Source organism: Montipora foliosa, chromosome 8, assembly GCF_036669935.1.
Source record: "Montipora foliosa isolate CH-2021 chromosome 8, ASM3666993v2, whole genome shotgun sequence".
NCBI classification, from domain to species: domain Eukaryota; kingdom Metazoa; phylum Cnidaria; class Anthozoa; order Scleractinia; family Acroporidae; genus Montipora; species Montipora foliosa.
The window spans coordinates 43,495,591-43,508,090 of record NC_090876.1 but is presented as its reverse complement, the minus strand read 5'-3'; the positions used below and the strand labels follow the sequence as shown (position 1 = coordinate 43,508,090).

The 12,500-nt window shown below is 41.1% G+C and overlaps 1 protein-coding gene and 1 pseudogene across 11 annotated transcripts in view; one reads left to right on the top strand and one right to left on the bottom strand.

The window, feature by feature from the left end:
• LOC137968986 (uncharacterized) overlaps positions 1-2,143 on the top strand; it is a 4,377-nt pseudogene extending 2,234 nt beyond the window's left edge.
• Positions 2,144-2,331: 188 nt separating this feature from the next.
• Positions 2,332-12,500, bottom strand: part of LOC137968974 (uncharacterized) — an 11,781-nt gene continuing 1,612 nt past the window's right edge. For 2 of the 11 annotated variants that reach the window (XM_068815476.1, XM_068815474.1), the window contains 6 exons: positions 10,273-10,345; positions 7,942-8,206; positions 6,396-6,862; positions 5,105-5,746; positions 3,754-3,956; positions 2,375-2,814 (listed from right to left, as the gene is read on the bottom strand). In XM_068815476.1, the coding sequence (XP_068671577.1) occupies positions 2,695-2,814; positions 3,754-3,956; positions 5,105-5,746; positions 6,396-6,862; positions 7,942-8,198 (1,689 nt within the window). In that variant the 5' untranslated portion in view covers positions 8,199-8,206; positions 10,273-10,345 and the 3' untranslated portion in view covers positions 2,375-2,694. Of the gene's footprint in view, positions 2,815-3,753; positions 3,957-5,104; positions 5,747-6,395; positions 6,863-7,941; positions 8,207-8,474; positions 8,546-10,272 lie in introns of all 11 variants that reach the window. The other 9 variants (XM_068815477.1, XM_068815478.1, XM_068815475.1 and 6 more) reach the window with 8 other exon arrangements.

Below are 12,500 nucleotides of genomic sequence, written 5' to 3'. Positions count from 1 at the left end.
GCCTTTTTGGGGAGGGAAGTGTAACCTCCATGATATTGCAAGACTCCTTCAAGCACTATGTCTCTAAATCTGAGGCTAGTGTAATAGAGGGTTGTTTGTCTGATAGCATTCAGGGTGACAATGCAGAATTACTTGACTTTTTGTCAGCTTTTGATTGTAAAGGAAGAGTTACACAAGACAACCTAGTGGAAATAATCAGAGAACTTGCCCACAAGGAAATAATTCAGAAACCTCAATATGTAGCTGATTGCTGGGGGCCTATTGTTTCCCACCTTAAGTTATATTTTCCTGATATGTTTTCTTTGCATGAACTGTATTCCTCTATACTGCCAACTAATGCCAAAGTTATTTCCCTTCTTAAAGCAACACCCCTTACAGCTGCTGAGGGGGAGACCTTAGCCCACTTAAAGAGATTTATAAGAGGTCTTGACGAGTCCAAACTTGCCACTTTTTTGAGATTTACTACAGCATCAGATGTTCTTGTTACTGATACGCTGACAATTACTTTCACAAACAATGAAGGTTTTCAAAGACGGCCAGTTGCTCACACATGTAGCTACACGTTAGAACTACCAAGCACCTATTCAAGTTTCTGTGAGTCCAGAGAAGAGTTCATGGCTGTTTTAAATGCAGATAATTGGGAAATGATCATAGTTTAAAGACAAATGATGATCTCATTTACATTTGTTTAACCACCCAATCTTCTGTCACTTTGTTAAGTCTGGTAATAGTTGAGGTTTCATTTAAAGGAAAATTTCTCCTCAAAATAACATGTCTTTAATAATGCAACATGCAGGTCATCAGTATAGGGAAATTGATCACCAAAGATCAGATGTTCCAGATATTTCTCCCAATTAGTATTAAAAGAAATGTGTCAAAGAGATCCTAATGAAGAACTGTTCTTTGATCACTAACAACCCGAACCTTGCACGAATTTTCCCGGATGCCCCTATTGTCGCTTACAGGAAGGACAAATCACTCAAAGACCTTTTGGTCAGAGCTAAGATCCCTCCCCAACGTTAAAAAATCTAGCAAACCCTAGATTTTAGCGACATACAGGCATTCTCTTACAGTCGCTTTTTAGAAAGACAATCACGGCTCTCAGGAAAAGGGCTTTCCAGCCTTATAGAGCTCAATCTCGTTCGCCTTAAAAAAACAAAAGGAGTTATCTGCGGTAAGGAGGATGACAACATTACAACCTGTATTGTCATTACAGCAGTGCGCGTAAATTATAAGGCAGGAATACCCGTCAACGCATAGATGGGTTATGAGTCGCCATCTGATAAGTTTGTGATTGCTGTCAATGTGCCACAAAGCATTTGGGGTTGGAACACTGTACGTTCTTCTGTAAATTGCTGGTCGCCACCACAAAGCCGTGCCAATGGGATCAAGTGTGCGGAGACAATTCCTCACTCGCCATCGTTGGATATTTAATCCTCTACTCCTGAGAGCACCCAACAGTCTTGCCTACCCAATATTGGGAGTTAAGGTTTGGATTTCTTGTACTATTTTTTCTAAATCAGTATCTGAAATCTGAGTCCAGCTTAAGTCCTCGTCCCCAGTTATGCCATACACCATTCTCCTCCTCCTTAGAGTACTCTCACTCACTCCACGTAAATGGGCTATTTTTTTCCACGGGAAATGCAGTTCTCTCAAAAAACGTATTTGTTCTTCCTCGATAACGTAACGTGGACGTCCTGGACCATTGCATGTGGAAATGGTTGGGCTACTATATGCAGTTTCCCTAGTTAAATCTGGAGCACCGTGTCTATGTAGTTGTAGTAAATCACCCAAGTTCCTTACATTAGTCAGAGTTACATTTAGGATTGGTAACACCTCAGCAAAATCACGATTGCTTTCAATCTCGGAAATCAGCAACTGAATGGTGTCTGCAGCAGCCATCAATCGACCAATAGCCTGATCAATATCTTCTAATGACAAGCTTTGCGACCTATCCGCTTCTTCAAACGTTGTTATTGTAGAAAGCAGTAGCTTGAGATTGTCGAAGAATAAAAACAATCCATATTCATTTCTTTCTCTCGCTGTGTCTCGACTCATACTTGGTCAAAGATCACCGTACCCCTGTCACTAGTTGATTTCGCTGAAAGTCCCATCAGGCGTGCGATGCGTTTTATAGTTGACCAAATAAAAAGTCAACAGTTGACCACATAAAAAGCCAACAGTTGGCCATATAAAAACTTAGATTGAACAAGTAAAAAGTCAACAGTTGACCATATAAAAAGTCAACAGTTGACCAAATAAAAAGTCAGGTTCACCATATAAAAAGTCACAAGTTGACCATACAAAAAGTCAGGTTGACCGCATAAAATTTCAAAGAGACCACATAAAAAGTTAACTTGATCACATAAAAAGTCTAAGAGACCATAGAAATAAGTAAACAATACTGACTAGTACGGTTTTGAAAACCACTAGTACTACATTTGAAAGCTTATTAAAATGAAATTACTTTTTTAAGAAAATAAGAACCCATTTAAGAACCTAATTAGTCTAAATGTTTGTTAGATACCCTTTATGTAAGAACCTGTTTAGCTAAACGTGGGAAAATGCAGGTTCTTACTCGCGGGGTTTTACTGTACTACATGGTCTCCTACATAATCCCTGCATGAAATATGTCATGCAAACGTTTTAGGCACGCATCGTGTACAAAAGCGAAAACTGTACCAACAGCTTAATCTATGCCTCCCCACCGAGGCACTTCAGTCCGTTTGACGCTGACATGTTGATCTTCTCGATAAGAACTTCCACATCTTCAGTGCTACAGCTGACTTCAAATTTGGATATCAGTATCCTAAACTGTCAAAAGAGAGAAAAGGTAACGGTACGAAAAGTACCAAGCCTTTTGAAAACTAGTTTGTATTAAAGCAGGTTTCCAAGTTGATGGAAACAACGGAGGGGAGAAGAGACCTAGAAATAGCATCTAATCTAAGAGCCTGACAGGATAAAAAGGGGACGAATGAGGACAATATGAACACAAGTGAAATTTTAGGACAGTATCAATGTAACATATCATGCATAGCTTGAACTCAATATCGCAGCATATAAGAAGACCGTTCCAGGGAAGACAGGAGGAAGTTTTTTTTAGCCTGTGTAGCTGGCGGGATTCGCGGCGGAGTGCTTTTGTTTTTGCGGGGAGGCCTTGATGCCGCTAAGCCTTGAGGACGGAGACTTATGAGGAGTCGAGTTGAATTCGCCGCTCGCTCTGGCGTGCTTCGCCACTCACTCGCGCTCGCTAATCCAGCCGGCTGCGGAGGCTAGTTTTTTGCTGCAAAGGTAGCCTGCGAACAAGTGGGGCTTTTAGCCGAGAAAATTTTCGGCGAGCTAAGCGATCCGAGCGTGGCCTTGAGAGAAGGTCACGCTCTGTTCTGCTTCCTTCGCTCGCAAAAATTTTCCCCCAAATCTCCCACCTGCAGAGCCTGTTCGCAGGTGACTACAAAGGAGGGCGGGGGTAGAACTAGTCTGGGGCTAATGGAGAGAAAAAAAGGGCAGGGGATAGTTCAGAGTCTGCATAGTTGAGAAAAGCCCAGAGCTCGAGGAAGGATTCGTTTTCGTTATTTATCACGTTTGACACAATCCAGGTTTATGAAACAGGGTGAAATCATTAGCAACGCTTAATACACTGCTACTGAAATCCATGCCTATGGGTTTTTACTATAGGTCTTATAAGCTCTGAAACTTAGCTCGCTCGAAAACAGCGAACATACAATTAAATCCGCATTATAAAAGTCTTCTTACCTCTTCAGACGACATGATGAACTCACTTTGCTGCAAAGGTTTGTGCTGCCCCAAGCCCCTTCGGAGATAACAAGAGTGGGTTGGACAGCAGTTGAGTATGTACAAGGCTCCTGCAATGACTTCACCAGGCCAAGTGCATTCAGAAGTTCTAGCCACGTGATCCACATCAACGTCAATCGCTGCGCTTTCGACCCAGAAACCTCCTGTGAAAAATTCCACATAGATTTGGAATCAGGAATGTCAGGAATGATGAATCAGCGCAATAAACACCTTAACCTTGGCGTCAAAGGCACGTCAAAGGCACTCTAGCTGGCCAAAGGCCGTGTTTTATAGATAGCTCTTACAAATTCGTATTTTTATTTTATGGAAATTTTTGGAGCCACGTGCTGATCGTACTCGATAGAACTATCCAGTCATGTCAGTGATATTTCACTATGCCACGATAGCCATGGTAAAGGAATTCTAGTTTTGGTTTTGATTAATAGCCTGACAGAGCCTTTTTTGTGCTTTTATGACTGGTTTTCATTAGCGACGGAGTCAGAGTCAAAGTCGGAGTCGGAGTCATAAGCAGCATCGTAAGCGCAGCCAAGTGATCCAAGGACAATCAAACCGTCGGAATAGTACGCGGTGTTCCGATTCCTAACCGCTTATGCCTCGGTCGCTTATGATTCAGTGAAAACTGTTCCTCGGAGTCGCAAGCAGAAGTAGCCTTTGGATACAGCCGTCCTTCTTCGCTACCGGCCGGAAGGAGAAGGGGGACGGGGGAGGAGGGGAAGGTTCGCAAGAAGGAACAAAACGCCTCTCGGGCCGGGAGCGAAGAAGAACGGCTGTATTCGCAGGCTAAAGCAGAAGCGGACGAATAAAACAATCAGATTGCTTGTTTGTGATTGGTTAGTCTATGCCCTTCTGCTTGTGATTCCGACTTCGACAATCTAGTTTTCACCGAAGCGTTGGATCCAACTCCGATTCCGTCGTGCTTATAACTCCGCTTACGACTCCGATTTTCGGTCTTCACTGGGTCGTAAGCGTTCTTACAACTCTGCTTACGACTCCGACTCCAACTCTGTCGCAAGTGAAAACCACTCTGCAGGGTTAATTTATAACGAAGGATCACTATTAGGTCGATGGCTTGATCTCACAAAATGACAAAAAAAGTAGCCCCAGTATCTGAATGGCTGCAGTCAAATTTGAGTACAATTATGGAAAGGCATCGGGGAGTCTGAATTGAACTACTACATTTGACAAATTATTGTTGCAATAAAGAAAACTCGAATTATTAAAAATCCTGGCGTTTATCTGAAAAGACGAAAGTAGTTAAAAAGTGAGCCGACTCGCAATCGTTACTTTATACCTTCTTTATCAGGCCCAATCAGTGCAGTAAATTTGCAATGATCAACACGTTCGAGTTTGAAACTTTCCATGGTTGAAAGCAGGCGACGCGAGATCTTAACGATATCATCCTTTGAGCTAGCCTCCTGTACATCAATTTTTCTGACGTGGATTGACTTCTCAAACAGCTTCAATTCAACACAAATGCTGATGGCATTTGTCATTTCTGCGACTTTTTCCGCTGGGACAAGCAAAACGATGTCTTCCTTTTTAGTTGCCATTACAGACTTGATGATTGACAACACGCTGGAGCCTTCCTTGGTAGAAACATCATTTAATGTTACTATGGCAACCGAAGAGGCGTGGCTGAGTCTCAAAGCTGCTTTAACAAAAGAGTCAGCTGGTTCGTCCGGTTTTCCATTGAAATCGCCGATAACTGGGTTTGGTGATTCCTTTTTACCAAGTTTTTCCAGTTGTTGAATAAGTTCCAGTGCCTTTTCGGAAACCAACGAACCCAAGACAGGTTGTTCGCATATGAACACGACACGGGTTTCTAAAGTTCCACCCTTTGGAGTGTTCATTTTGTTGAATGCCTCATTTCTTAGATCAGTAATGAAATTGCAGCAGTTCGCATTAGGACTCAGGCTTATCATCAAAGGAAGTTCTGAAAAACAAAATAGAAAACAAATTAAAAAAAATTCTGATTAAAAATCCGTTATAACGCGGCATGTTATTAAAGTAGAAAGAAAATATAACAAATGAATGAATGAATCAATCAATTAGTTAAATATTAATCAATAGATCGATCGACCGCTCGACCAATCAATCAATCGATCAATCGATCAGTCAGACAAACAGCCTGCAGCCAACAACCAACCAACCAACCAACCAACCAGCCAGCCAGCACAATTGCAAAGGACAAAGAAACATAAACAGAATACACTACTTCGGCGCTATTTCTAGTTTACGTTTATTAAGTTAGCCTGCGAGCAAACTAATGTTTGGTGCGGGAACAACGAAGCGCTCACTAACCTGAGTATCAGGCCTTCCTATTAAAGGGGAAAGGGAAAGGTGGAGAGAAAAATGGGAAAATGAAAATGTCTTCCTTTCGCTTTCCTAACATCCGCCTTTTCGAAAAGCCTGATACACAGGTTAAGCGCTCATAGACGCGCTATTCGCTGTTCGCTTCGCTCACGTGTTAGACCCAAAGCAGAAGAAACCAGAGTAGTGACCGATCTGGCTATTTCTAGTAAGCCTGTGAGCAGGCTCAGTTTTTTTCTCCTCGGCATTACAAACGCTTAAAGGTGACATACGTGCTCTGGTTAACGCCTCCATGGCAGTTGTTCCACAGCCCCAGAACAGAAATACGTCTCCTTCCTGTATATTCGGTTCGTCGTCGTATTCAGGGTGTAAGACATCCTTTACACCAATCCAGCAAGGATCACCAATATGTACGGGGGCTCCGTGCACTTGGTCCAAAACAGCTGTCACTTCCGCGGCCCTCTGAACTAGGTTCCGGGGCATTGGACGCATCGATGCGACCACATTACCTGAAAAGGGACCTGCCGGGATGCACGGAATCTTTGTCTTGTAGCTCGGCACAGAACGGTCTACCTGTTGGTGTCGAACTGGTAGCCCAGCGTTCGATAGTGCGAGCTCGAACGAGTGGCTGCATCCAAGGTAGAATGCAACAAAGTCATCAAACGGAACCTCCAGTATGTCTGTGACGGTTTTTGTGAACACACCATTCTCGAATATCCCGTATGCTGTCTGATCTGTCCTAAGAAATCAAAATCGAACTAAAAGTTAGTAAAACTGGAAAAACCAAAGAAAGCGTTTTCATGGTTTCTTTTTCTAACAGAACCCTTGCATTTCCAAGTGAAACGTACTGTGGCCTGTGACGTTCTGTCTCCGTGACTCAAGCATTTTTTGACCCAAAAGACGGATGCCATTTTTCAGTCGAGGGAACAAGCGCCAGTCGAATGACGAAATATCGCCTCCGAGACGAGATTGAGATTGAGCAGGATAACTGTTTTATTATTCAACAAATTGTCAACGAGACGAATTTTACAGTTAGAAAAACTGTGGCTATGCAGCGCTTTGCAAGAATTCAGACGACATCTTAACTGTTAAGCCTTGTTTTCATATGTCGGGAAAATCCCAGACGAATCGGCGATGCCATTATTTCCCGACTGTCCCACATTTTACCGAGAAATCGGAGAAACGCCAAAAGTCCTGTCCCAGGTTCTCTCGGCATTCTGAATTAGGGACTGGAATCAAGCAATTAAAAAGAAGCTAGACGATTGGTAACAAACTAAAACCATCGGAAACGTCCCCGACGGTGGATATTTCAGTTTTCCTATGTCGGGAATGATCGCCGACCATCGCAGAAATCTGGGACGCGTCGGGAAAATAGAAACGCTCCCGATTTTCCCGATTTGTCGCCGACCATCCCAGGCGATATATCCCATCAGGGATATTAAAGATTAGATCTGGGACGGTCGGAAAACAGTGAAATCCCCGATCACCTACGATTTTTCCGACATATGAAAACTAGGCTTTATGGATAACAGCGCCCTCGTGAGCATATAGGGGCTTCGTGCGGATTTGTTGAATTAGGATAAATGTAAGTTGTGCATGCTTGTTGGGCAAGGAAAAAGAAAGTGATCCAAAAATCTTTTGGTTTTGCTATGGCTTCGCTCTGTGTTGGGCCAACCAATCAAACAAAAAAACACGAACAAATATCACGACTTTGTCACACTTGTTCTTCACGCTTTGCAAGCTTTACTTTTTGGGGGTTTTATGACACTCAGTTGATTGAAAAGCGCCAGCTTTATTCCCTCGCCATGCAGTAGTTACCGAATGTCTGAATCAGCAGCTATTGGTGATGCTGACACTTCTCCTGGTTTGCTCTGATACACAATCGGACAAGGAGTCTTGTTCATTCTGCAAAATTCAGCGAAGTGTTCTGCCGCCGAGGATGGAATAATATGAACGCTGACTTGAGTGAAAGCCGCTGAGATGCCACCGGTCTGGACTAATGGGAAGAGGTTTTGTCGAAACTGACGTCTAGCCTGCGCTGGCGTCCAGCTTGCACGTTCCTTGAAAGACAGCATCTTGGATTCTGAATCAGATTTGAGAAATTATTTTTTTATGTATAATGTAATCGTTAAGTCCAACATGTCTCAATGAGACCTAAGAAGTTGAATTTGCAAAGACCACTGGGGGACCTCCATATGAAACCGACGGGGATGTCCGCCGGCAATTTTGAATTTTAACCCCTAAAGGACAACCAATATAATATATGTGGTTGCGTCTCAAGCTTTTCGGAGCCCTAAAATATATAGCCTCAAACGCAGAGGTCCTTTGGGCTTCGTCACGCGTTTGTGTACCTGTTTATTTTTCATCGCTTTCGCCGTCACGATCAGTCTGCCGTTTACAGGTTCTTTCCCCAGCCCAAAGGCTATAAAAGATAACAATGATATAATAACATTGGCGTGCAACCCTAAACGAGGGGAAAAAATATTGGCGAGACCAAACATCCGAAATTGAAATTGATTTTTTTTTTTTTTAATGAAACTAAAAACTCCATGGCAAAGTAATCACAAGACAGGCAAATGAATGCCCCAGTTTTTCTAGTGCACCCAGGTAAACAGGTCACCCAATGCAAGGATGCAACAGAGAGATAGCCTTCAAAAATACTAATTCAATATATATACATATTTTTAATGAAACTAAAAACTTCATGGCAAAGTAATCACAAAACAGGCAAATGAATGCCCCAGTTTTCTATTGCATCCAGGTACACAGGTCACCCAAAGATGCAACAGCGAGATTACTTGAAAAAGACTAATTCAATAATATTTTCAATAAAATTGAAAACTTAATGGCAAAGTAATCACAAAACAGGCAAATGAATGCCATAGTTTTTCTTTTACATCCAGGTAAACAGGTCACCTAAGGGTTCCAACAGAGAGATTGCCTCCAAAAAGACTAATTCAATATGTATACACATTTTTAATGAAACTAAAAACTTCATGGCAAAGTAATCACAAAACAGGCAAATGAATGTCCCAGTTTGCTATTGCATCCAGCTAAACAGGTCACCCAAGGATGCAACAGAGAAATTACTTCAAACAGACTAAGTCAATAATAATATTTCTTTTTTGATAAAACTGAAAACTTAATGGCAAAGGAATCACAAAACAGGCATATAAATGCCCATGAGTTTTTTTATTGCATCCAGGTACACAGGTCGCCCAAGGATGCAACAGAGAGATTACTTCAAAAAGACTAATTCAATAATATTTCTTTTTGATAAAACTGAAAACTTAATGGCAAAGTAATCACAAAATAGGCAAAGGAATGCCCCAGTTTTTTATTGCATCCAGTTGAACAGGTAACTCAAGGATGCAATAGAGACATTCCCTTCAAAAAGATTAATTCAATATCTATATACTTTTAATGAAACTAAAAACTTCATGGCAAAGTAATCACAAGACAGGCAAATGGGTTATACTGTACTCATGGGTGAGCCACCAAAAGTACAGTCTAATAATATTATTTTCGCTCTAAAAAATGACTGGGTTATACTGTACTCATGGGTGTGCCACCTAAAGTACAGCCTAATAATATTGTCTTGGCTTTAACAAAAGACTGGGTTATACTGTGAGCATGGGTGTGCCACCTATTAAAGTACAGCCTAGAAATATTATCTTGAATCTAACAAATGACTTGGTTATACTGTACTCATGGGTGTGTCACCTAAAGTACAGTCTAATAATATTATCTTGGCTTAAACAAAAGACTGGGTTATACTGTACTCATGGGTGTGCCACCTAAAGTACAGCCTAGTAATATTATCTTGCCTTTAACAAATGACTGGGTTATACTGTCCTCATGGGTGTGTCACCTAAAGTACAGTCTAATAATATTATCTTGGCTTTAACAAAAGACTGGGTTATCTTGGCTGTAACAAATGACTGGGTCATACTGTACTCATGGGTGTGTCACCTAAAGTACAACCTAATAATATTGTGTTGGCTTTCAAAAAAGACTCGGTTATACCATACTTATGGGAGCTGAGGCACCTAAAGTACAGCCTAGTAACATTATCTTGGCTCTCACAAAAAAAAGGACTGCGCTGGTGGCTTTAAAAGTTCTCAAACAAACCAAAATTATTGTACTTACAAATACAATGCATTCCTAAAGTGCACTCTGACCAATCATCTTTGGGCTTCACTTAGCTTATCAAGGATAAAATCTAAAAATTAATTCCCAGTAATGTACATTTGAAGATAACATAAATTATATAAGAATTGAATTAACACAAACTCTAATTAACATCAAGATGGATCTGGCAAAAAGTAACTCTGTTTAAAATTAAAGTCTTGGATGTATTCAGATCCTGAAAAGGCTTCTTGAACTTGCATATAATAGTCACAGAGAAAGTTCTGCAGTTTCCTCAAGGTGCTAAATACTTCCAGGGCAAACCCTCTGTATCTTCTCATGCCACCCAGCATGTACTACATGTAGTTTTAATGATGAAAAATTGGTTAAGGATTTGTTAGCTTTTAGTTTAAGGGAAATGAATACTGCGGAGAGGATTGACCCCCATTGGGCCACAAGGTTAAAAGGACTGTTATCCTCAGGTATCCATCAACAAGGTCTCAAAGAAAGTATAAGTTTAACCGTAATCCTCAGCTATATATTCTACTCAAGAAGACTCAAGGTTACGAGGACTGTAATCCTCAGGTTTATTCTACCCACGAAGACACAAGGTTAAAAGGACTGTAATCCTCAGGTATATTCTACCCATTAGGACACAAGGTTAAAAGGACTGTAATCCTCAGGTATATTTTACCCATGAGGACACAAGGTTAAAAGGACTGTTATCCTCAGATATATTCTACCCACGAGGACACAACTTGAGTTTAATAGGACTGTAATCCTCAGGTATATTCTACCTATGAGGACATGTAACGTTAATAGGACTGTAATCCTCAGGTATATTCCACCCATGAGGACACAAAGTTAAAAGGACTGTAATCCTCAGGTATTTTCTACCCACGAGGACACAAGGTTAATAGAACTGTAATCCTCAAGTATATTCTACCCACAAGGACACAAGATTAATAGGACTGTAATCCTCAGGTATATTCTACCCATGAGGACACAAGGTTAAAAGGACTGTAATCCTCAGGTATATTCTACCCACGAGGACACAACTTGAGTTTAATAGGACTGTAATCCTCAGGTATATTCTACCTATGAGGACATGTAACGTTAATAGGACTGTAATCCTCAGGTATATTCTACCCATGAGCACACAAAGTTAAAAGGACTGTAATCCTCAGGTATTTTCTACCCACGAGGACACAAGGTTAATAGGACTGTAATCCTCAGGTATATTCTACCCATGACAGGCCTTCTGATAGGGTGCGATTAAAAAATGCAAATTATGCGATTTTTTCAGGGCAGATTGTGCGATTAGAAAGGCCAATTATGCGATAAATAATGTAAATTATGCGATTTTTTTCTCAGCAATTTTAAGCTTGTTTTATACGGTTTCAGGTTAAGAAAAACACTTTTTTGCTGCCCTAAAGACATTTTGAACACAAAGGAACAGTAATTATGTATCTCGATCGACATTAGTTGGGATAAATAAAAGTTGAAAAGTTGAAAGGACACAGCTAACATGCCAAATGAATGATCAAGGTGCTCGTCAACCACGAACTTCCGAAGATGATCAATCACAATAGGGCCAAACCCCCATTTATACGATAGAAAATAAGCCGCGGCTTTCTCTGGCCGCGGCTTACAGAAGACTCGAATGTTCACCCCCTATAAATGGTACAAAATCTACGTTCACGTCTTTTTCAAGCCGCGGCTTATATTGACCTGGGAATATATATTCGTATAAATAGTTCCTTTTGCGTATTTTGTACACCGTGGCCAGAGTAAGCCGCGGCTTATTTTCTCTCGTATAAAAGGCCGTAATATTGCACGACAAGAAAAACATCAGTCCATTGTCCACGTGGAGCGTACCTGTGAGGTACTTTCTTGCTCGATTGTGAGCTGTCAGATCGGGCGGAATGTGGGAACTTCCTTCTTAGTCGAAGAAAAAGCGAGCGTTTTCACAACAAACTTATCCATGAGTAAGTTTTTATCAGTTTTCAACGAAAGAAACTACATTTTGCCGAAAAACTTTAAACTTCGCTTATTTTTCACAGATCAGAAGTCAACTGTGTCATTTCAGTGGTGTGTATATAAGGACGTGTTTGTGTTGCACCAATAGAAGGAGACTCGTACCAGGTCCCCGACATGAAAAATAAAACCTTGAACTTCGAATGTTTACGAAATCGAAGGTGACAAAGGTTTTTTAGCCTTTTTCCAAGATAAATCATCTTAAAAATGGC